General features: G+C 41.8%; 1 protein-coding gene across 3 annotated transcripts in view; it reads left to right on the top strand.

The window, feature by feature from the left end:
* nckap5l (NCK-associated protein 5-like) overlaps positions 1-23,734 on the top strand; it is a 50,458-nt gene that overhangs the window by 4,312 nt on the left and 22,412 nt on the right. For 2 of the 3 annotated variants that reach the window (XM_023392987.2, XM_023392991.2), the window contains exons 2-3: positions 14,041-14,126; positions 23,567-23,707. In XM_023392987.2, coding sequence (XP_023248755.1) covers positions 23,567-23,707 — 141 coding nt within the window. In that variant the 5' untranslated portion in view covers positions 14,041-14,126. Of the gene's footprint in view, positions 1-11,272; positions 11,593-14,040; positions 14,127-23,566; positions 23,708-23,734 lie in introns of those variants that run through there. The other variant, XM_023392988.2, reaches the window with a different exon arrangement.

Here is a 23,734-nt window from a genome sequence, read left to right as displayed (position 1 = left end):
GGGGGGGGGGGTCTGTGGATAAATGTGGTTCCACTCTCCACTCACTAGATTACATTTATGGTCTGTGCGCCCGTGTTTGAGCTCGATTGAAGTTTTGCGAGAGCCCTGTCCCAATGCAACTTCGAGATTGCATATCCGAGCTGTGCCGCATTACATCATGAAAAGCAGAGCCAGTGACTTATTCGAGTGTAATGGGCAGTATAAGTGCTCGCTCGCTCTGTTCGCCTCTAATTGTTCACAGATGTTCTGCACGCCTTTGTGTCCCACATCTTGTTACAGCCAGTTCACACAGACGCCACATACAGTGTTCAGACTTTATTACAGAGGGGAAACGTGGCAGCGAGCGAGCGTTTAATTTGGCTTTTGCTTCTGTTAACTGGTTTTGGTTATGAAATTGTTCATTAGGCGCTGCAGTCCACCGCAGAACATCACCGTGTTTGTTAATCAATAGAGAAAATTGATCACAAACAGCAAAACGCCATCACAAGAAAAGTGTCAGTCTGTCAGTTCAGGAAGCAGATTTTTTTATCAAAAATTGTTTCATATTCTGAAACTAACTAACTAATAAAAAGGTCAAATGATGAAACGATTAATCATAGTTGATCGACAGAAAATGAACCGACGGCTTCTGCAGGTCTTTCAATTAAAATTGCTAAAGATCCACAAGGTCCAGTTTCTCAGTTGGGAAAATTTCAAATTAGTTGATTAGTTGATTGATCTAATGTTTAAGGCCTTTTTAAAGCAAACGCTTCCTCTGCTTTGTTTGAATGTACACTGAGTATGTTTGAGTTTGGTCAGACGGACGAGACATTTGAAGACGTCATATTTGGCTCTGAGGAACTGTGATGACCATTTGCACTGTTTACACTGACATAGACGGTAAATCAATCAATCCAAAACTAGTCAACAGATTCATCTGTAATGAAAATAACTGTTGGTTGCACCCATTAAACATAGCACACGAGGTTAAGGCTACAGCTGATGATCAACTTAAATATACAATTTATTTTCTTCAATAGCTCAATTTATTGTTGAATTGTCTCAGAAATGTCAGAAAATAAAGAAAGAAATCCATCATAAGTTCCAGTGTGATGTGTAATGATGTCTTGTTCTGTAACAGTCAAAAACTCACTGAAATATTTCGTTTACAATGATAAAACAAAATTCAATTCCTCACAGTTATTGACCTGAAACTGGAACCTGTTTGACATTTTGACTCTATCTCTGTTTTACATGTGGCAACGATAACGAAACAATTATCAAAACAGTTGCTGATTATTCCTCTGTTGATCAACCCGTCGCTTCAGCTCCACACAGCAGTTATTTGCGGTGGACCCGACTCGAGCGCCTCGAGGCAAACTGTGGGTTTTATGGAGCAAAAGAACCTCACACACTCTCAAGGTCAGTCCGTCTGTGAAATATCACTTTATTGGGTCGTAGTTCAGCGGTTTTACAGGGAGGAAAGAGCAACGGGACGATGATTTAGTCAGTTTGAAGTCTGGTAGGGGCGCGAAGACGGGTCGGAACCTCCTGTAGTCGCCTATCTCTATAGCCCCCCCACCCCCACACATGCATAAACGGCCCTGCTTTGAAGATAGGCCAGGTCGGGGCTGGGACCTCTCCTTATCAGCTATCAGTTCAGCCCTTTATCGCCTCTCCGTCTGACGCATGCAGGTGCTGTAGTTCTGCAGTTACAGTGGCTGGTTAAACACCAAAGGCACTTCTGGAGTCTGCGGTAGCATCGCGGAAATATTCATCAGTTGCTCAACAGATTTGGCGTGATGTGACAAAGCTCTCAGCAGGAGGGAGGACTGACTGAGACATCATCATGATCATCATCATCATCATCATCGCCGCTGTTTGCACACACACACACACAATGCAGATATTTTGATCAAAGGAAGTATCTTTGCCTGCATTGTTTCCCTCGCGGCCCTTTTTTGTTTTCTCCCTTTTGAACCTCAGCTCAGGCGTCGTTGGGATTATTTGTACGCACGGCAACGAGAACATTAGCCGAAGAAGTCGCAAAAAGAAACAACCTAAAGCCTTGGCTTTGTTCTTCCCATCTCCACACATGAACTGCACTGGAGCCTGCTGTTGTCAAAATTGGCCTCTGAAATATGCATGATTGAAAATGCTTGAGGAATCCTAATAGTATGTGAGAGCGCTCCCACCAAATGCAGAGGACTCATTCAAAATCCACCCTACAGAGGAATCTGTGGTCATACAAATGTTGGAGTAGGCAAAACGCTGCTTTAGCCTCTGCAGCTGTAACAAACCTTCGATTCATCGGCCCAGCCAGAGAAAACATGGCCTGGAATGTGGCTTTAATCAGGTTCAGGTAAACCGGGGTCCCCACCACGTCCTGCGCGGCCACAAAAGGATTAAATGGCTGTAATTTTGCTCCGTTTTTATGCAGACACAATGTGTTAGATTCCCAGCTCAGATTTATGCTTTGAGTTATGACCCATGATAACTTGGATTAAGCCTGCGTAGATAAAGAATAACAGGGACAGTGGGAGGTTGTCTCTGTATCCAGGCTGACTTGTATCCTCTGCGTTGAACAGTGTTTCTTTGTGCACCCCTGCAGTTTATTTTCATTTGTCTTAAAATAAGTTGTTATTGAGGAGCTGTGTGCACCCCTCCCCCCACCCGTCCAATCCCTAAACCCTCTCCCACAAGGTGCTTACTGAAATGCTGCTGCGCCAGTGTTTTGAAATTCTCACGAGCTTCCTGTTTCAAACCTTATCCATCGGTGCGACCTATATGCCTTGAAAAACATCAGCAGCAGATTGTTTGGAGGCTTAAACGAGGATCTCCATATATAACCCTCCATACTATCTCCGTACCATAAATAGGTTTTCCTCTTGGCCAGAACTTGGGAAAAGGATGTGGATGATGAGTACGCCTGGCTTCGACTCACTCCTGGTCGAGTTTGAGCCGCTGCGGCTGGCAGCCAGATGTGGCCAGATGTGGAGGAACTGTCCATCGCCAAACCACTTGTGCTGCTCTTATACCTTCTTTTTGGGCCGGCGCCATTGTTCTTTTCATGGCTGGAGTGTGTATCGCAAACGTTTAATTTGGTCTGGCTGTTTCTGGGTCACCGACTTCACTGAGCCTGACACTGGTGATTGTGATTCACTGGTATCATGAAACTGGTTTCAACTGGTTCTGTTAACACTGTGTTTACTGATCCAGCTGTGAGCGTCATCATGTGACAGAGTTACAAGAAACACATCGATGTGTCTTTGACTCTTGGTCAGACAAAAAAAAAATCTATTTGAATATGTTAACTTGAACTTTTTCAGTTTTTGCTGACAATTTAGACGAAGAACAATCAACTAATTATTGAAGAAAACAATGAATTTATAACTTTATATTAGCTGTAAACTGTCAGGTTCCTGTCTGAATGCTGACTCCAGTTTCCCAGTGATGTGTTTGGATCCCTGCAGTTTAGTTTACCATGGTGATCTGCTGTGTGAGGCAGCTCTGTGATGGCGGAAAACCTGAGTTTAAGATAACAGGATAACCCACTAACCTCTACTCACAGTGTGCTCATGCTATAACATAGTAACTCAGCAGAATGGACATGATTGCTGCTTATGACCTGGATTAACTTGTCTGGCCTCAGCTGCGTGTCTTGTTCAGCCTCCACATTTTTTCCAGTCATGTCAGGGTTCAGCAGTTTGGTGCGAATATGACTCACTGAGGATCAGGTAGTGAAGGCGTTTGCTGACACACATGGAAATGTAGTGTGCAGCTGGACGGAGCGCAGTTGCTCCTCTGGCAGGCGGTCTGGATACACGGCTCGTAGTCTGGTTGGCAGGAGACCCTTCCTCTCTGTGGAGTATTTACAGTGGTATGAAACCTGCCTTTATAGGGGCCGTGACAAATGGTTTTCATTACTGGGATTTTATGATTGCAGAAATGAACTGGGGAGCATACTTTGAATCCTTTCACATGTGAGGGATTTATTAAGGCCATCACAGCTCTGCAGTGAGTTACCTCTAAAGTTGTGAATAGTGCTGCAACTAATGATGATTTCAAGCATCCATTATTCTGACGTTTATTTTCTTCATAATCAATTATTGTCAAAAAATAGTGAAAAATGCCGTCACCCTTTAATGAAGCTGATTCCAAAACCTGAAGGTCTTAGTTTGATATCATGGAAAACAAATAAATCCAGTAAATATTCAGATCTGAGATGATAAGCAGCCATTGTTTTGGTATTTTTACTGATTGAAAATGATTTAAACTTGTGATAACTGATTTTTGGCAACTTGGAGGCAGCAGGTTGTGCTTTTTAATGATATGGTGAACTTAAAAAAGTTGCTTATTTAAACATCCAGCATAGATTAAGAGTTGTGTTTCTGACCTCCTGGTAAATGTAAGTCCAGTATTCTCTCTGTTTTTGGTCTCCACTGGCTCCTGAGGGAAATCTGTGTCTCTTCAGCTGCTAAATGCTCCACTGTGATCACCAGCTGGTCTCCGACCGAGTCTGTCTGCTGTTCGGTGGTCTGGACACTAACCACACTATGAGAGCAGAGAGAGTGAACCGAAACTCAACTCCATTATTCAATTCAGTAAGCTTTGTTGACATGAATGTCAGGTGAACAAAAAGTGTCAAGGATAACACATTTAAATAATGAGACGAGACAAAAAAAGAGTGAAATTCATTAAGTAAAATAAAGAGATAAAAAAGAAGAGAATGTGTAATAAGTTATGTCAAGATAATTATTTGTCACATTCGGTGAAGTTTTAATTGTGTCCCTCACTTTGTGACCTGCAGTCACATATTGTGCAGCTCTGTTTGCTGTGTGTCCCTCTGCTAATAAAATCTGTTGTTTTTCACTGTCATCGAGCTCTGAAGGTTGGGATTAATAAACCAAACTTCATTAAGTCTTCCACTCTGTTGTTGTTGTTATTATTACATTTATCACATTTTCAGAGGAAGTGCGTCTCTGTCTGTATGTCACCTGTCCTGCAGTGAGCACAGACTCTTTCCTCTGGTGGTATTCAGGACTTGTGTTCGTCCGCTCTCTGTGGTGAGACTGAGTCTGTATTTGATCTGGATCTGTCTCTGCTTTGTGTCTTTGACAGTCGAGAGATAATTTATTGTCCTGGTTTACGACCAGATAACAATTAAGTTTGATTTGAGTTTTGGTTTGATTAGTCCAGTGTTCCAGATAGGCATCTTTTGTCAATTTAATAATTCTGTTTAGTCTGATTAGTGGATGGAGGGCAGCGCGGGTCTGAGGTTGAACAGTACCGGGTGTCGTTTCATCAGTCGGTCTCAGGACAGGCTGACAGAAGGGAATTTTTCGGGAGGTTGAGTTCTGGGGTTTGTAGTTCCTAAGATCTCAGTGTGTCTTGGGGTTTGAATTTGAGATGTAACAAAAATATAAGTGTTCTTTTTTTAACGTTAATAATCAGTGGGTACTGATCTATTGTCGTCCTGAAGCCTGAGTGAACCCAAACTTCACTATAATACGCTGTCAAATATTTTAGTCCAAATTCTAATTGCCTATATTGTAAAATTTGATGCACCTTAAAAACAAATAAATTAAAAATAAGTATGAAACTGGCAGCTGACTACAGGTGTAATTATTTCCGTTATTAATTAATTAATTAATTAATTAAATGTATTTAATTGTTTAGTCTAAACAAATTTGTTGAATATTTATGTGTATGTGTGTGGAAAAAAGATTACATTATACATACAGATACATTCACAATCCCTCCACCCACAGTGATGCCTTCAGGTTTCATGTCTTGTCCAACCAACAGACCAAAAGCTTAAGGTTTTTAATTTGCTGTCACATACGGCAAAGAGAAGCAGAAGAGCGCCACATCTGAGAAGCTGAAACCGGAGAATATTTGGGATTTCTGATTTTGAAAAATGACTAAAACGATTAATGGAATATCAACATAGCTGCCTAAATGATTAATCAGCTCATCATCAGCTCTCCATCTTGATCTTGTCAGCGCCTTATCATTTATGAAAGTTCTTGCTGATTCATTTTCTCTCGGTCGATCAATCGACTGATCGTTTCTGCTCTGCATGTGAAGGTTCATTTCTCTCGGCTCTGTGCACGTTACACAAATAGCTACGATCAACGAACCAGACTGTGGGCAGCCGCTGATAATAGCTCACTGACTACAACTCCTGACTTCCTAATGAGATCCGACTAAGCCGAGGCTTCATTCAAATTAACACACGAGGCCTCCACTGACAGCGCCGGGGTTTTTATAGCCCCAGCTGTAGACCCCCGCACATCTCCTCGCCCAGGCCCGAGTGTCACGTTTCTTGTAGGTGGATTAGCGCTCCATCCCCACACGGAGCTGTGCACATTACTGCTCATTAAACTGTCTGCCCCTCAATAGGGGGATTGTACCCTATGCGTCTGATTTACAACTCTTAATTCAGAATTTCCCTGACACTTCTCTCTCTTCAGCCGCCATCTGACCACAAACGTTAACGCTGGACCATCTGCTAACGGATCATCGCTTTCTGTATCTTTTACTAGAGCTTGCTGCAACTAACGATTATCTTTTTTTTTTTAAACTCCCAAATGTTTTTTCTTATTAATAAATTAAGTCTGTAAAATGTTTTGCACAAGATGACTGCCACAATTAAAGTGAAGAGCAGGAAAATCTTCACGTTTACATGCAGTTAAACTCTCAGTTCAATCAAAATAACCTGCACCTTAAACCATATCTGGAACCAGAAGATTATGATATATTTGCTTGGAAAAAATATTATTTATTTAAGTGTTTGATCTGCAAAAATGACCATTGCTATCTCTTAAAACCCAAGGTCTCCAAATTGCGTGTTTTTGTACGGCAGCAGCCACTAGAAGCAGATCCTCCATTCGACTATCTGTGTCGTGCGTATCTTATTATCATGTAGGACAAAAGAATAGCAGCAAATCCCTGACATTGGAGAAGCTGGAACCGGCTCCGTTTTGTCATTTGACTAATCATTCCCGTTCCGGTCTTGTCTGCTGGGCTGATATTGTCCTTTGTTTAAGGGGTGGAAAGATTTCCTGTGTCATTTCATGCAGTCAGGACCTGAGGTGCTGCATGTATGTAAATGGCTTGTTTGAAAAAGAGGTGTCGTTGAGTGTGATGATGGTGTGACAAGTCCTGCTTTACATGTTGTTTGCATTGAGTTTAAAGTCAGTCACATGTCTGTATCCAGTGTGCCTGTAGGAGAAGCTCTTATCCAGCGAGTTTAACGGCACGTTTTTATCACCCCTTGACGTTCTTAATGTCCGCGAGTCTTTATGTCCCACATTACCATTGAGTATTTTGAGCAGTTTGTGAAGATTCTCACTCGGGGGAAAGTGGATGGCGGAGGGGGTGACAATAGGCCTTTTATGTTGAGAGTTATCCTCATTCCCTTGTGTTAGCTTCAGGGGACCATGTGACCGGCTCTCATTCAGGTCATGTCGGCCTGTTCAGCCTTTGACCCTCTTAGAAGAGAAGCTACTCCCTCAATGTCCCATTCATCCCATACAGATGTCTGTGAGCGTTAAGGTCTCACACTGTAGAGGTATGACAATCCCCTGACGAGCCTTCAGTCAGTGGCATGAGTAGTTAACCGCCTCTGTGCTGTGCCGCTGTCACGCTCGATTCCTTCAGATGTATTGATCAAGATCAAGATCAGATCAAGTGGGCGTCTCCCAAAGTTACAGTCTTGTTAGTTTGAAAGTCCCCTCTTTGTGTTTCCCTGGACGAGGGTTGAGTCCGAAAGCCGGTTCCATTTTGGTTCTGGATTTGTTGAGCTCTGACGCTAACGAATCTCTAATCAAACCTCTTGTCTTTCCTTGTTTTTATGCCTCGATGTCGCCACCAGCCGAGTCCAGAGGAATTATGTTTTCAGGTTGTCCGTCTCATTCTTGTGAACACGAACACCTTGAGGGAATGTCTTCAAATTTAATTTAAATGTGCACTTGGACTCAAGCAGATAAACAGACTATATTTTGGTGGTTAAAGGTCAAAGGTCAAGGTCCCTGTGACCTCACAAAATACACTTACTTGTCCCAACTCCGCCAAACTGGACGTACAACAACGAGGCGATTATTCTGGTCTTCAGTCCAGGTGTATTAAACCTCTGTAGAGGAAGAGGACACAGCGAGATGTCTCATGTATTAATGTGAGTCATTCTCATTGCTCCACACAGACCTGATGCCTCCGTCTCTTCATTGGAAGCACGAGTGACTTCATGTACGTCAACATTAAGTCTGATACACTCGGTCGATACACAATCTTTTTCACCTCAGCCGAATATAAAAGCTTTTTTTTGTTATAGTTTGGCTTTTTTTTTTCCCCCCAAATTTGTACTCAGACTGTTGTTGCTGAGCTGTAGTGGAGGGATCGGCAGCAAAGACAGACTTGTGTAATAAGAAGGTTTCCTCCTGATTGATCTAACTCAGTTTGCTGAAGCCTGATGTTGACTACTGATAAATTTTGGAATTCAATTTTGATTAACTCTATAATGAAGTTTATCTAATGTTTATCCAGGGAAAACAGAACCAGGACTGTGGATTTTGTCTCCATCTCTTACATCGGAAGGACAGAATTCAAAATCTGTGATCCCGTCTCTCAGAATGAGCTGTAGTTGAACAGTACTGATCATATTATGCAGGTTCTCGCTCTCTCAGCCACTAGGTGGACTCAGCTTAGAGCTGTGGCTGTGGCTGTGAGCACAGAGTGGGCAGGACTGCCATATGTGTGAGTAAATCCTCACTGGACACAAGCTCTTTTGATCTGGATGATTTTTGATGTGAAGCTCAGCGTCTGCTGTGTGTTGTGTCTTTGTTGTGGTTAATTCTTGATGACCTGTGCAGTTTTCCAAAGGCAGCTCAGCACATTTGATGGTATTTAATACATTAGTTTGTCTTTGGGTTTTTCCCTGATTTTCCACAATGGATTTATCTGTGTCTCTCTGTTTGATATTTATCTTAAAAGCATCGTTTGGCTTCTTTCGTCTCAGACAAATTGAAATTCTGCTGTGAATCTAGGGCAGTTCTATACTCGCCGAACTGGCTCCACTGTTATGGTCAAATCTGAATGACAATAGCTTGAAACAACTGACATTCATTCATGTGAGCACCCCGGGGCACTTGATTTTGACCATAGGAAGTCTGGTGTGGGGCAAAGTCGATTCAGGTCAGGTCTCTTGTCGGCTCAATTAAGGTCAAATTAAAAAAGGAATCGCTCACTTATATAGATCGCCTTTTAAAAACAATGTCTACAGAGGCGATCGTAGGGATGTTTTGCCTTCCATTATTGGTTTATTGTATTATCCTCCCACATTCTGATCATGAAACCCGTGTTTTCTTCCTCCTCCCGTTGTTGTTGCCTTGGCGCCCAGTCATTTTGTCATCAGACTCGGTTTAGTGTGTCTGGTATGTCTGGGGGTATGAGGATGATGTGGCTTCATTAACAAGGAGAGCAGATGAGTCACACAGGGTGAAAACCTGGGAGAGATGAGCACACACTGAGACACTGTCCCGACCGGTTCAGACGCGTCACACAGATAGTAGAACCAGAGCGAGGCACATACTCATTCACAGAAGTCACCGCACTGTAGGTGAAAGAGTGACTGCAACAGAGTTGTTGGTTGATGTGGAACCGTTTAGGTAAATTATTAATTGTTTCCACCAAAAAAAAAAACAAAGCAAGCCAAATATTTTCTGGTTCCAGGTTCAGATTTGGAGATTATATGATCGTAAACGCATCAAGCTCTGGGAAATTTTCCGAAAGCTTAAACAGTTACAGCAAAATGAAGGGCAAATATTTTGATAATCTGCTAATCGTTAGTCATATTTCAAGCAAATAAATTCCACACACTCACTAGTTCACTAGTAAACAAACCATATATATATATATATATATATATATATATATATATATATATATATTTGTTTATTGTGACAAAGACCCTAAGCAGGATATTTTATAGCTGAAAAATCAGCTGCTCTCTGGAGGACAAACTATGTAACTGACACACTGTTTCTGAATGACCTCAGACCTGCTTAGGTGTTTCCATCCGGCAGTTTCTTGTTAATTATCGGCCAATATATACATTTATATTGATAAATCTGCAAGAAGAAGATTAGATCAGCAGCTTTTCTTTGTCTTATATGATAATAAGATGAACATCTTTGGGTTTTGGACTGTGAGTCAGACAAAACAAGACATCTGACATAGCTCTGGGAAATTAATATTATATTATACTATATAATGGCCATTTTCCTAAAGCTTAAACAGTTAGTTGATCAATCCATTCGCTGATAATCGAGTAATCATTAGTCGTATATCAAGAAAATACATGACAAACATTCACATACTTCCATCTTCAACAGTATTTCTTTAATACAAATAAAATCAAATTTTAATACTGGTATTAGATGATTATTATTGTGTTATTGTGACAAAGACAGACATTAAGCAGGATATTTTATTGTTGAAAAATCAACTAGAGGCCAAACTGTGTCGCTGGGAAACTGTTTCTAAATGACCTCAGACCTGCTTTTGCGTTTTTGATCTGCAGTTTCATGTAAATTATTGGCCAATTTACACAACAACACTGATATATCTGCAATATGCTAATATCCGCTGATATGTAGCTGGAGCTCTACTTGTCACAAAACGAAAACAAACAAAACAAACAGACGTCAGGATGGGGCTCTGCTAACGAGATAATCTGCATACTGAACATAATTGCGGGTTGAGACCCTAAACTATGCTTGTCTCCTGTTCTGAATTCATTCTGGTTTCCAGTGACTTCCTTTCCCCCAGTGAAGCCACACAGGCCCCAGTCCAACACTTATTACCAATGTGATTGAGAAAGACAATCCTCTTAGCTCAGAGCCTGTTTTCTTTCTAGGGCACTGAATGGCTGTGTGCAGGAGTCCTGTCAGTTCAGCCCGGCTGTCGGATATCCTCTCTCTGTTACGTTCCTTTGTCCGCTCCGTGGTAGGGTCTCTTTTGAAACACAACCCCCCGCTCCACCTCTTTATGGCCCGAGCCGGCAGCTGCAGGGTTAATGTTTAGCAGCAGCAGCAGCAGCGGCAGCAGCAGCAGCAACAGTACAGCAAGGCAGAGAGGCAGGAGTCGTAGGAGGAGGAGGAGGAGGAGGAGGAGGAGGAGGAGGAGGAGGGGAGACCGGCAGAGAGGTGGGGGCTGGTCCACAGCTGTTGTAGTAGGCAGGGTCTATCGGGGTAGGAAGCCTGCCTCACTCGCCCTGGAACAATGGGAGACATGGCAGCCTCTGCAGACAGCACAGGCACACACACACAATGCACATGCCCAAGGACAGGCCTTTTCTGGCTGTAGCTTAGAGGAAACCGGCTTCCTCGCTACACTCAGAGGGTGACGGCACTTTTTAACGGGGGGAAAATAATCTCCTCCGCAGCCGGAAAACAGAAATGTAAGGTTGTGGCCTCTCTTGTCGCTCTCTCTCTCTCTCTCTCTCTCTCTCTCTCTCTCTTTTTTTCTTGTTCTGGTGCCTTTACATTTGATTCTGCTGGGAGGAGATCTCAGATGTGCTTACTGGATGAGTGAAAAGGCAGCAGGAGGAAGGTGAGCTGACCCAAAATTTGTGCTTGAGGCGGGGAGGGGGGGGGGGGGGGGGGGTTTGTAGATGTGTGAATACTGATTCATTTCATCCAGCTGACATGCTGGTTGGCCCTCCTGCTCCGTGGTGACAGTGTTTCTGTGCCAAACTAAAGCGCATTTTAACTTATTTTAGAATAAAGTGACGTGACAGCGACGGAACATGTTTTGTTTGGTCTTATTGTGTTGACTCGGTATGAATGGACTCGATGCCTCTGATTTGTTCTGTGTGTTTAGGTTAGCATTCATATGTGTGGGCTAGCTTACATCATAGGAGCATTTAGCAGCACTGTTAACCACACAGTGTGGTTTTTATTTTTGCCTGAACCAACGCAGGATCACGGGAGGATTGTTTTGGTCGCAGCTAACAAAGTGTCATAAATCTGCCAAATGTGTCTGCCGGTGGTGGATACCGCAGCCTGAATGTTGTTTGTGGCTGAGTGTGTGTGTGTGTGTGTTTAAAACAGAAACACAGTTTGTGTTGTATCAGAGATGGACGAGCCCTGTGATGCGTTTCCTGGGTGTGGATGGAGATTGCCTGGCACAGATCTTTAAGAAGGATCCCTGCGTTCTGTGATTGCTCTCCATGGCTCACATCCAACCTCTCAGGCCCTTTTGGGGAAGGGAGCTCCCCTCCTCCACACACACCCCCCACCACCACCCCTTCCCCCACCTCCTCTCCACTGCCTCCGCTCCTCATCCCAAATATTGCTTGTGTAGGATTCGTCTCGGTTCATATAGCCAACCATCACACAGGAAGCGGCACCGGGGGGAGCCTGCCAGCCTGATTCTGTCTCACCCACATCTCTCTGCCTCTTTGATATTTATCTGCATCTGTATTAATGATGCAGACAATCATGTGATAATGGTGTGTCTGCAAAAAAAAAAATAGTCTTTGGCCTACATTTCTTTTTTTATTTGGGCGGTAGGGGGTAAGATTCAAGTCTTCTCCGATCTTGTTTAAATCCATCATGTGAGGATTTAGGTTTTTGTCACATTGTTTACATCTCCCGCCTACACACTTTGCCTACACAGCAAGAACTTCAATCTGCGCCCATCCAGATTGGCAGATGGAAAGGGTGGTGTTTGACATATCCTGAGACGGCCTTGCCTGTGCCAAATCCCCAAGAGTGCGACTGACATGATTTAAGAAGCTTTTGTGCATTTCTCCTCTTTGCTTCGGCTGAGTCGCCTTTGAATTTTTTTTTTTTTTTTTTTTCTGCTCTTTCTCTCCAGCCTTGCCCTCATTCCATGAATCTCATCTCCTCATCCTCCCTCATCTGCAGCATCTCACCAAACCTTTCTGAAAACGTCTGCCCTCAAATATCAAAGTCCGGCCTCAGTAAATAAATACTGGTGAGGTGCCGCCGTCGAGGTGTTTTTATGGGCCGCTGTGATCTGCCGTCTTTGTGATCTGGCTTCATGACACGGATCACGGATCACAGATCACGGCCTGTGATTGTTTTTCTTCCACCCAGTACCAGGTGTATCGAAGAGGACACGGCCAGACCAGATGATCTGCTCTTGCTCTATTAAAACCCAGATTGAGAGGGCAGATGCTCAACACCTCTAATCCCATTTCAGTTTGACAAGATCTAACCGGATCAGGCCGTGTTACCTTATAACAGTGCTGCTGGAAATGAAGAGTTAATGCTGCAGCTCGGTGCCTAAACATATCTGGAGTGATCAGACAAAACGCAGACTGAGGAAACGCTGCAGCAGACGGGGCGTCCCATTTAGCTTATAAAAGAAATCTTTGTAGGATGTAAACATGATTAACAGGGGACTCGGTTAATGGGGGAATCCCACATTGGACTTAAACTTAAAAAAAAAATCAGTGTGAGGCAGTCAGCGTGTAAAGTCTGCACGTCCTGCGTTATCAGAAAGACATAAAAGGGGAGTTCTTAAACGCTGTGTCTGCTGAATTATTCATCCATCTTTCTTTCATTACACTTTACAATGACTCAGAGATGAAAGGAAAGACGAGAGGAGGAGAGATTGAGGAAGGGAGCGAGATAGAGGGGTGGGGGCGGTGGGGGCCTGTGGTCTTGGCATGGCTGGCGTCTGCCGAGCGCTGGTGTCTCCCGAGGGCAACGCAGCGTCTTCCTCTCCTCCCGGTTTCCTGTTCACTCGCAGAACAGAGGAAACCTGCCGCCCCTGCCCGCCACAGCTCATCACAGAGGTGACATTGGTCTCAATTCCCACCCCCACCCAACCCCACCTCCACCCCAGCGCAAAACTCCCGCCATCCAAATTTTTCAAGATCTCATTACACACGGCCAAACCTTGTGGTTTCATGTCTTATGATTCACAGAGACACGAACGGGACAGGCAGAGACGTCGGGAGGTTTTTCAGAGGAGGAAGTGTGTGAGTTTATTAATTAAAATGTGTCCGTGTGTTTTCTTCCTCCTCAGCTCCTTGGTTTTGTTGTTGGGAGACAGAGGTGCCTGACAGGAGACGGACTCCTCTTCAAGCATCATAAGGAGAGCTGCAACCACAGGTGAGTGCCTTCGTCTGTGCTGGTCATGTCGTCATGTGGGGAAACTACCTCCGGTTTTAATGTGTGTCACTTCACTTCTTTACTGATTTGATTTTCAGATCTTCTGACTTTTCTTGATGAATCGATTCATTGTTGGGTCTTTGATAATGAAAAACACTCATCATAGTTCTAGGTTTTCAGTGGACTGTTATTTATGAGAAAGAAAAACAGAAAATGTCAGAAGGTGGAGCCAGGGAATGTGAAAAATAACTGAAATGATTTTTCTATTGATTAATTGACGAGTCGTCGCAGCTGTAGTTTGTCTTTAAAATCAGCTTTGTGAATTGACAGCCGTGAAGGAGAGTTACTCTGTTTAACGTCATCCGTGTCTCTGCTCGTTTGTCATCAGACTCGTTGGCAGATGTGTTCAAAAATAAAGCAGCCCTTTCTGTCTCTGAGGTAAACACCCATGAAAAGTTAAACCGACCATTGCAGCAGTTGCTTCTGGGTAATTTGTTCAAAGGACACCATGGCTCTTTATTTACAGTAGATGACACGTTAGTTGTTTCCTCTGGTGTGAGGTTGCGCTCTGTTTGTTTGCTGGTGAACGCAGCGCTCTGTCTTCACGTACAGGTATCCATCTGACTCGTGTTGGGAGGAACAAAAGCTGCACATGCCCGCCTGGCTCCGAGGCCGACACATGATCCTCTCGCTTTTGTTCAGTGATTGTGGGACTTTAAGCTGCGAACGCGGGGCCTCGCCGCACTTTGTTTACACTTGGCAATGTCAGATTTCGTGGCTGTGTTTTTGAGAAGGGTGGATTTTCAAAAACAAAACGGAAAGCTTCGTGTTGACTTTGACCTCCAGGCTCAGCTCTTTGGCTCTTTTTCCTTCTTACATCAGCTTTGCTGGTTTATCTCTTCGTTTGTATAGTTAGAAAAACAACAGAATTTTTTTTTTTTTATCGCTCAGTCATTTTTCACGTCCTGTAGAAAAGAACATGGTTGTTATGTTTGTTAATCCGCATACACGAAGGTTTGGGGGAAATATTACACTCATTACAACACTTCCTGTGTGAGGATATCTCCTGAGTAGGGCTGTGTTCATTTTTGATTAAACTGCAGATTATTTTCTGATGTAATTGATTATCATTTTCAGACGTGTCGTAAAAAATGGCCCTTATGATTTCCCACAGTCCGAGGTGAAGTCTTCATATCTTATTTTGACCAACCAACAGTACGAAACCCAAATATATTCAGTTTACTGACAAATATCACAATGACAAGCAGTAAATTCTCATATTTGAGAAAATGGAAATAAGTAAATGTTTTGTTTGAAAAACGATTGAAATTATTCGATTATTAAAGGGAAGAAACACAAAGACATTTTATTATTTGTTGCTCTGTTGTTAAGCAAGCAGAGTTGACTCTGCTTACTCACCTTTTTGTTGTTTTGTTTTTGTTTTGTTTTTCTTCCTTTGGACTTTTTTATTTCAACTTAGCAACATTCTCCCACAGTGTGTTTTTAAAAGAGTTTCTCCTAAGGCTTCGTTTGCGTAAAGTTGAGGCGCTCACACAGAAGACAAATTAAAAAGAACATAAGTATAAAATCGAAGCAGCAGAGCGAGAGATGTCCTGACTTTGTGTTACGGTAACTCAGACATGACATGAACACAGCAGAAGCTACTGGAGCGAGTCAAACTCCAGAACACAGCCACAGAGACATTTATACAACAGTTTTACTAGAGCTGCTTGTGATGAGTACATTAACCTTTTGTGTGTAAAGTCAGTAAAATGATGTTGATGCTGTTTCTCATCACTGCCGTCTGTCACAATAAACTAAATCATATCTGTTGTAAGTCCGGGCCTGACTTCAGTCATCAGGTTTGTAAGACGTAAACACATGCAAAGCTCACGTCGTCCTTATCACACGTGAGTGAGATTCACCAGAATACACAGATTCAATGATTCAATTTTCTTAAATGATGAATTCGTTTTGCAGCTCAGGATAATGTTGTTGTTTCACCGTGGAGGGATTAAAAAAAGAGAGAACTTCCTGTCAGCAGCGGTGGACTGTCGCTCGAGTACAAATTTGAGTTGCTTTACTTTTACTCCACTACATTTTAGACAGATGTAGTTAATAGTTGCTTTACGCACAAAACATATTAAGATCTCATTTACATAACGGCCCAGTAGTATTGGAGCTGTTTCATTTAATTGTCATTTTTCATGTAAAATGCCAAAATATTTACTGGTTCCAGCTTCTCAAATGTGAAGTTTTTCCTTGTAATTATTTTATTAATTTGAGTTTTTTTTTTTTTTTTTTTTTTTTTTTTTTTCAAACTATTGATTGGACAAAACAAGCAGTGTGATAGTGTCACTTTGGGTGAGTGTGATGAGTAATTCTCACAATTTTCTTTACACACCAATAATCAATCAATGAATGAAGAAAATAAGAATAATAATTTTCACTTGTAGTGGAGTGTTTTTACAGTGTGGTATTACTACTTTTACTGAAGGAAAAGATCTGAATTAGGGGCGTCGCAATATTACCGGTATTAACAATAACTGACAGATTTATATCGTGTTAATCATTCACATGTGATAATATGATGATGGCAGATATTTGGCCTTGTGGATGTTTTGTTTATCAGTTCATCTGGTTGCTCTTTCGCTCTCCATTAAGTGTAATTTTCCTTTTTGTACAGTTATAGTTACAGATTCTCTCCACCTCTCTAGACTCGTAAAAAGAGACAAACCACAATTAGATTTATAGGTTTTTTTTTGTTTTTTTTCAGATTTCCTCTAGACATCACAATAATAATATCGTTAGCATGAATTCTTCTGGCCGTGATGATCGTGTAGTGAAAATCTGTTACTGTCACAGCCCTGATCTGAATCCTCCTCCTCCGCTGGCTGCCAGGCGGCGAGGTCACTCAGCAGTGCAGTGTGCAGAGCAGCAACATTAACTCTCTTTGCATTCCCCTCGTGGCTTCTCTCTGTCGGGCTCTGACAGCACCAGCGGCTGCGAGTCTGCCAGCAGAGCTCAGTGGAGGGAGCTCCCTGGCACCGCAGCTCCGCCGGGACACACTGAGCCTCTGCTCTGCCCTGTCAATGAGCCTCTGTGCACAGGCCAGTCACACAGTCCTGAACCACCATAAACCACCATCAGGATGACAATACTCTCTCTCTCTCTCTCTCTCTCTCTCTCTCTCTCTCTCTCTCTGTCTCTCTCTCTCTCTCTCTCTCTCTCTGTGTGTCTCTCTCTCTCTCTCTGTGTGTCTCTCTCTCTCTCTCTCTCTCTCTCTCTGTCTCTCTCTCTCTCTCTCTCTCTCTCTCTCTCTCTCTCATTAATTCAGACACTAAGTTAAGGCCAGTTTGTTTGTGTAACACTTTTCAACAGCAATGAAATGTAAAGTGCTTAAGACAACATATAGCTGTAACATTGAGTTGATTAGTTGATCAACACGACATAAATCTGCAACTGTGTTGATAATGAATCATTTCAGACAATTTCAAGCCAAAATAACAAACATCGTCTGGTTCCAGCCTTTTTGCTGCTTTTCTTTCCTTCATGATGGTAAACTGAGTATCTGCTCTGAAGTGTTCACAACCAATCTTCAAGTGATTGAGTGGAAAATTAAAACAGGTATTTTCTCTGTTTTGACATTTTATAGACAAGATTGTGAATCAACAATGAAAATAATTGTTAGTTGCAGCCGCAGTTCAAACCACACCCACACAGTCCTGATGAGGCAGACTCTTTTGTGAGTGTTAAACTCTTATTAGATAATAACCAAGGAGGTTTTTTTCCAAGTTTTACAGCAAGGCAAATTAATTTGTGAAGTGCCTTTCAACAACATGGGTTACATAAGATATTAAAAGGCATTAAAGGAAAATTCTGGTGTATTTTAAACTGCCAGGAAACTGAGCTTTTTACATGAATCATTTCAAACCATATATGATTTTAAAATGAGTGAAATAGATAGAAGATAAAAATGAGCTCAAATAGAATAAAACAGATGAAACAGGAGAGTAAAGTTTTCTGTGCAGTTGCTCAGCAGTGCAAGATATGAATGAAAAGTCCCAAATGTTATTTAATTAAAGGCAGAAAAGTCTTAAGCCATGATTTAAAAGAACGGAGAGCAGATCTGTGGTGTGTAAGAACTAAAGGCTTCATGACTCTGGGGACAGTGAGCAGACCTGCCCCGGATGATCTGAGAAGTCTGGGCGGTTCATTTGATCGGTTCTTTGATCGGACACAGATAGGACTTTGATCCAGGGGGTGTTTTTAGACGTGAAGGCATGTTGGATTCTGAGTAAATGGGACACAACTTGTTCTGAGAGATTCTTCTTTCCAGTGGCGTTTTCAGCGAGGCTCGTGACGTTTAACTCTGGCCATCAAAAGAAACCGCAGCGGCGGCTGAGCCACATTTTCATGTTATATTTAGAATCACTCTTGTTGTCTTTTGGTCCACGCTGTAATTTCCATGTGAATGTTCGCGAACACAGAGAGAGATGTGTGCATGTTTCTCAGCCCTGCTGCCCAGAGCTTTAATGTGCATTAGTGAAGAGAAAAGTTGGTATTTATAACTCCTCAGTCTCGTTCCTGTATCCAAGGTCAAATGGATGGCTAATATCTGCTTCCGTTCTTAGATGGGCTGCATTGATCAGCCGTCCATTATACGTGGAGGTTCGGCTGTGTCCAGTCAATCCCGGCTCAATAAGCGCCCTACACTTTGGATGGTGCTGCTTAGGTTTGTCAGTCAGAGTTCGCCGTCCACAGGCCCACGATGTTCAATAATCTTCCTGTAAACGCTTTGCAAACAGCTCTAGTTACACAAGCCCCGGCAGGTCTCTACTGGTTTCTCATGAAACGATTAGAAGCTATCGAGCATTTCCCAGTGGTAGGTTTTATTCTGTGTTGTGGTGTTTTGTGCATATTTAGGGCTAGGTATTGTGTCTTCTTCCCAATACCAATCCCAAAAGCATGGCTTAAGATTCTGAATCACAATGAGATGATATATTTTATACTTCTTAATTTCTTTTTATATATATATATATATATATATATGTGTGTATAACAGCAAAATGATTGCACTAGTAAAATAGATATTGCCAGCATATTGACATGTAAGTATACATGTTACAAATGTGATATGGGTCATAGTGGACTAATAAATCTTCTTATATTGAGGAAAGGGAAAAAAACAGCGAAAGGAAGGCAAGTGGGATTTTAAGCTGCAACTGTGCAGATGCAAGCTGATGATTATTTTCAATCAATCATTTGGTTTATAAATAATAAAAAAAACAGAATCTTGTCCAGTCTTCAGATGTTTTTTCAGACAAATAATCTATAGTCCAAATAGTTCCAGTTTACTATCATGTAAAATAAAGAATAAAAGCAGATTCTCACAGTGAGAGGAAGGAACCAGTGAAAGTTTTTGCTTGAAAAATGTCTTTTAAAATGATGAATGATTAACATGAAGACTATAAGTTGTAGTTCTTCAAAAACCATTTACAATTTAAAGGATAAGTTTAGCATTTTCTGAAAAAGCCAAACTAACAATGTGTTGGTCTGTGTCTTAGTATTTTCTAACTCGAATGTCCTGTGGCAATCGTCCCCAAGCCCATTCCTCCCTGCTGACAACATAAATCTTTAAAGCAGCTTTAAAGCAGCTACTCTTTTATGTTAACCAGTGGATCACATGACTGCATGTATGTGAAAGGCGTCACTTGTAGTGATGAACCCACAAAGATTCGTCACCCAGCTCTGCAGAGCTTTTTAGCGTCTGTGAGCTCTTGCCTTTGGTTTTTACAGTTTGCACCTTTTTACTGTTTTAGTTCACTTTCAGTTTTTCCAGCTGCAGCAGCAGCTGTTTCACCAAACTGACAAACTCACAGTGAAGCTTGTAGCAGCTAAAGAGCCACATATTTCCCTCAGGAGCTGGTGGAGACCAAAACAAAGATAAAACAGAGCGGACATTGGACTTAAATTCACCAGATGTTCAGAAACATGTCTCCAAATGAATGGTGCTGTATGTTGCTTTGTAACAGCTGCATGGGTAAACAAGCAACGGTTTGCAAATAAGTTGACTATATAGAAGTAAATAGTGCATTTGTTGAGGACTATTTTCAGCTGTGGATGAATACACATTCAATGTCTTAGTGAGTATTTCCAGCAGCAGGACGGTGAATGATGAGTGAATCAAAATTAAGTGCAGTGTGTGTGTCAGCAGTAATAAAGGTCACTGGGTGCAGAGATGTGGGTCTGTGATGTGTGTTTAATATATACACACAGGAATAAGATGTATCTGACTCTTTGTTGGATCAGTTTATTGTTGGTTTTAGACTTTTCATGCGATTATTTGACAATAGGAAAAAGAGAAAATCACTAGACTTATGCTTTAACAAAATTCATATAAAATCTCTAAAAAGTCTTTAATTTGTAACATTTTATTTTAGAATCCATTATTTAGCATTTATAAATATTATACAAACATTTAATACATGTTTTATAAGAATAATCTAGTTCTGAGCTGATTTAATGATATTTAAAGTGTTTATTGATATACATTAATGTACTTTCACCAGTTATAACTTCTCCTTTGAAGATATATTTTATATTATTACAACTGTTTTTACTGTTTTATTATCATCCATTATCTGCTCATATATCAGCTTCTCAGTTCTGGCTGCCCACAGGAGGAGTTACAGTTGTTAACAAATACTTTATTATAGACTTTCATCTGCTTACAGCTACGTTATAATGTTACAGTGTTATAAATTGTTTTATTGAATGTTTGCATACTGCTCATAAATGGTAAAACGTGGGGTTAAAGTAAAGTGTTATTTTAGTTTGGTCTAAAGCAGTTGTACAAGAACTTTGTCTGAAGAAAACACACAAAATACAGTCAAAAGAATTAGGATTTAAATTAGTAAGATATTCTCTAAATAATATGACCAAACATACAGTTCCAGTTTTAGATACTTTGCAGTTGCAACAACAATTTTGGTTGATACGTCCTATAGATATTTGAATGTTTCTGTGTATATGACTGTGTTTGTGTGTGTGTGTGTGTGTGTGTGTGTGTGTGTGTGTGTGTGTTTGTGTCACCTGTCCAAGTCAGGTTTAACACTGCTGGAAACTGTGCCAGTTCCTGATTGGCCTCCAGCCACAGAATCAGGCTCGTCTCATCCGCTCTAATGATTCCTTAAGATGTGACAGTTGGATCTGGGTCCATGTCAACACACCTACTTCCCTTTGTGGCCCTTCATTGCTCTGCTCTGACAACCAACACACACACACACACACACTGAGACACACCTGGATCCATGCCTACTAGACTGGTCCTCAGCCATATGCCCTGCAGTGTACCACGCTCACAGGCTCAGGCAGCCTGCGAGCTCAGCGTGGTGCTGCGGTTTGATCTGTGGATTTGTTGAAGCTTCAGACCTAAAGCGGAGAAATATGGACAAAAAGGATGATCGCTCTACACGGTCTGCGTATCTGAAACAATGCAGGATGGATGGATTAATGTGTCTGCTCAGTAATCCTCAGTATACAGTAGGTCAACAAGCTCTGCGGCGTAGATGTTTTAGCTGTGTCTGTTTGTGTTGCGTGTCGAGGAGCAAACCCTGACGTAGTGTTGAAATAAAATCTCGTGGCCGTCAGATAAACAGAGTATAAACAGAGTGTAATGGTGGTAATAACGTTTAATGTCACTCTTGGAGATGAGAACGGTGTCTGAAGTGAAGCAGACCTCAGTTTACTGCTGTCCTCCGCTGTTTGTTTTGGTTTGCTTGGAGAACCAGATGGGTGAGGTTTACTGCAGCGCGGCAGTACAACACCGTCAGCGAGGCCCGACACAATCAGTCGACTGACAGAGATTAATCGTAAACAATTTTGGTAATTGATTTAGTCAGTTCTGAGGCAAATATGTCAAACATTCACTGTTTCCTTCTTCTAAAAATGTGAGGATTTGCTGCTTTTTCCTGTTTAATTTCACTGTAAACTGAATATATTTGTGTTTTGGACGGTTGTTCAGACAAAATGAGACTTTTTAAAGACGTCACCCGACTCTTGGAAATTAAATCTAACCCTAACATGTTTCACTACTTTCTGACTTTTATTCATTTCTTACTAAAGAATGAATGATTCACTCATAATAACAGTTGTATTAGTCTTGATGTTTTCACAACCTCAGCTGTGGATATGGAGGATAAATCCTTACTTCACTTTTCAAAATACTATGTTGAATACTATACTGATTAAATCTCTCTGAACAAAAACCCTCTGACTGCCCAGCTGCCAAAGAGGAGAGTAGTTGATCTGAGTGGCAGAGGCTGCTTGTTTCACGCTCGGTTTTGCCTCTCAGGCTACATACAGGCTGCCCTATGTGACTGGTTTGAGGTTGTTTGGCCCTGTGATGCATGAGAGGTAGATTTTAACATCCCACACAGACTCCCATGATTGAGAGAGAGGTTGAGATCAGGGCTCTGTGGGGGCCAGACCATCTGTTGCATGACTCCTTGTTCTTCTTATCTCTGAAGATGGTTCTTTATGATTCCGGCTGTGTGGTTAGGGTTGTTGAGCATGAGACAGGATGACTTGACACCAGTCAGACGCTTCCCTGACGCTGTTGCATGATAGATAAAAACTTATTCTCAGTGCTGTACATCCAGGAAATTACTTATAATTTCATTTATAGTTAACATTCTCCGAAATGTAATTTTTAAACACAGTTTATGATCAAACAATTCATTTAAAATACATTATTATTTTTTGTTGAATACCGGTACTCATTATCACAGAATACATGAAAACATCCAAAGTTGTTATGTTCTAGATTGACGTCATTTTATTTTTGTTGTTGTTTTTCCATGCTAGCAGCCTGGCTGCAGGCGTGTCTTTAGAAATATATTAAAAACTATTGGATGGATTACCGAGACATTTTGTAACAGTAGTTCCTAGTTTATGAATAAATACCTGAAAAGTTCATGACATTCCTGTCAGCCTCAGCTGTATTTAGTGTTTAGTACTAGTTAGCATATGTTAACATGTTACACATGCTAAATCACGATGGTCAATACGATAAGGTAGCATTGCTGTCGACACCCAGTCTCGTCAAGCCAGAATCCAAAACTTCATCTGAAGCCACAGGATCACCTCAAACCTCCACCACCAAACAGAAACTATTTCCAAAATCACTCTGTGATTTGAATGAAAACAGTCAGTTATCTCTCTGTTGTAAATGACAGATCAGTAAACACACACAGTTGTAGTTATGGCACGAAGCAGCAAAAAATTATCACGTTGCGACTTTTAATAAATAGAGGAAGTTCTTACGGTGGTTGTTTCCCTTCAACAGCAGTTGATGCTTCCTGCTTCATGTTTTTCAGAAGCGAACATCACTGTCTGTAGAGACTCTGATGGCTTCACTTTCGCCTTGTGTGTTGCAGATGAGAACAATGTCTGATGAGACTGAACAGAGAATGTGCGACGAGGACTTCGGTTCGGACGAGGAGGGCGAAGAGGGAGACGTGGAGTCGTACCTGGAGGACAACAGCAGCGAGCTCATGGACCGACTGAGAGAGCTGGAGGTGAGTAAACAAGCAAAACACCCCCCA

Source organism: Seriola lalandi, unplaced genomic scaffold, assembly GCF_002814215.2.
Source record: "Seriola lalandi dorsalis isolate HSWRI2012SDOR001 ecotype SW California unplaced genomic scaffold, Sedor1 jcf7180002054927, whole genome shotgun sequence".
NCBI classification, from domain to species: Eukaryota; Metazoa; Chordata; class Actinopteri; order Carangiformes; family Carangidae; genus Seriola; species Seriola lalandi.
Note: the sequence above shows the minus strand (reverse complement) of the source record. Positions and strands in the feature narration are given on the sequence as shown.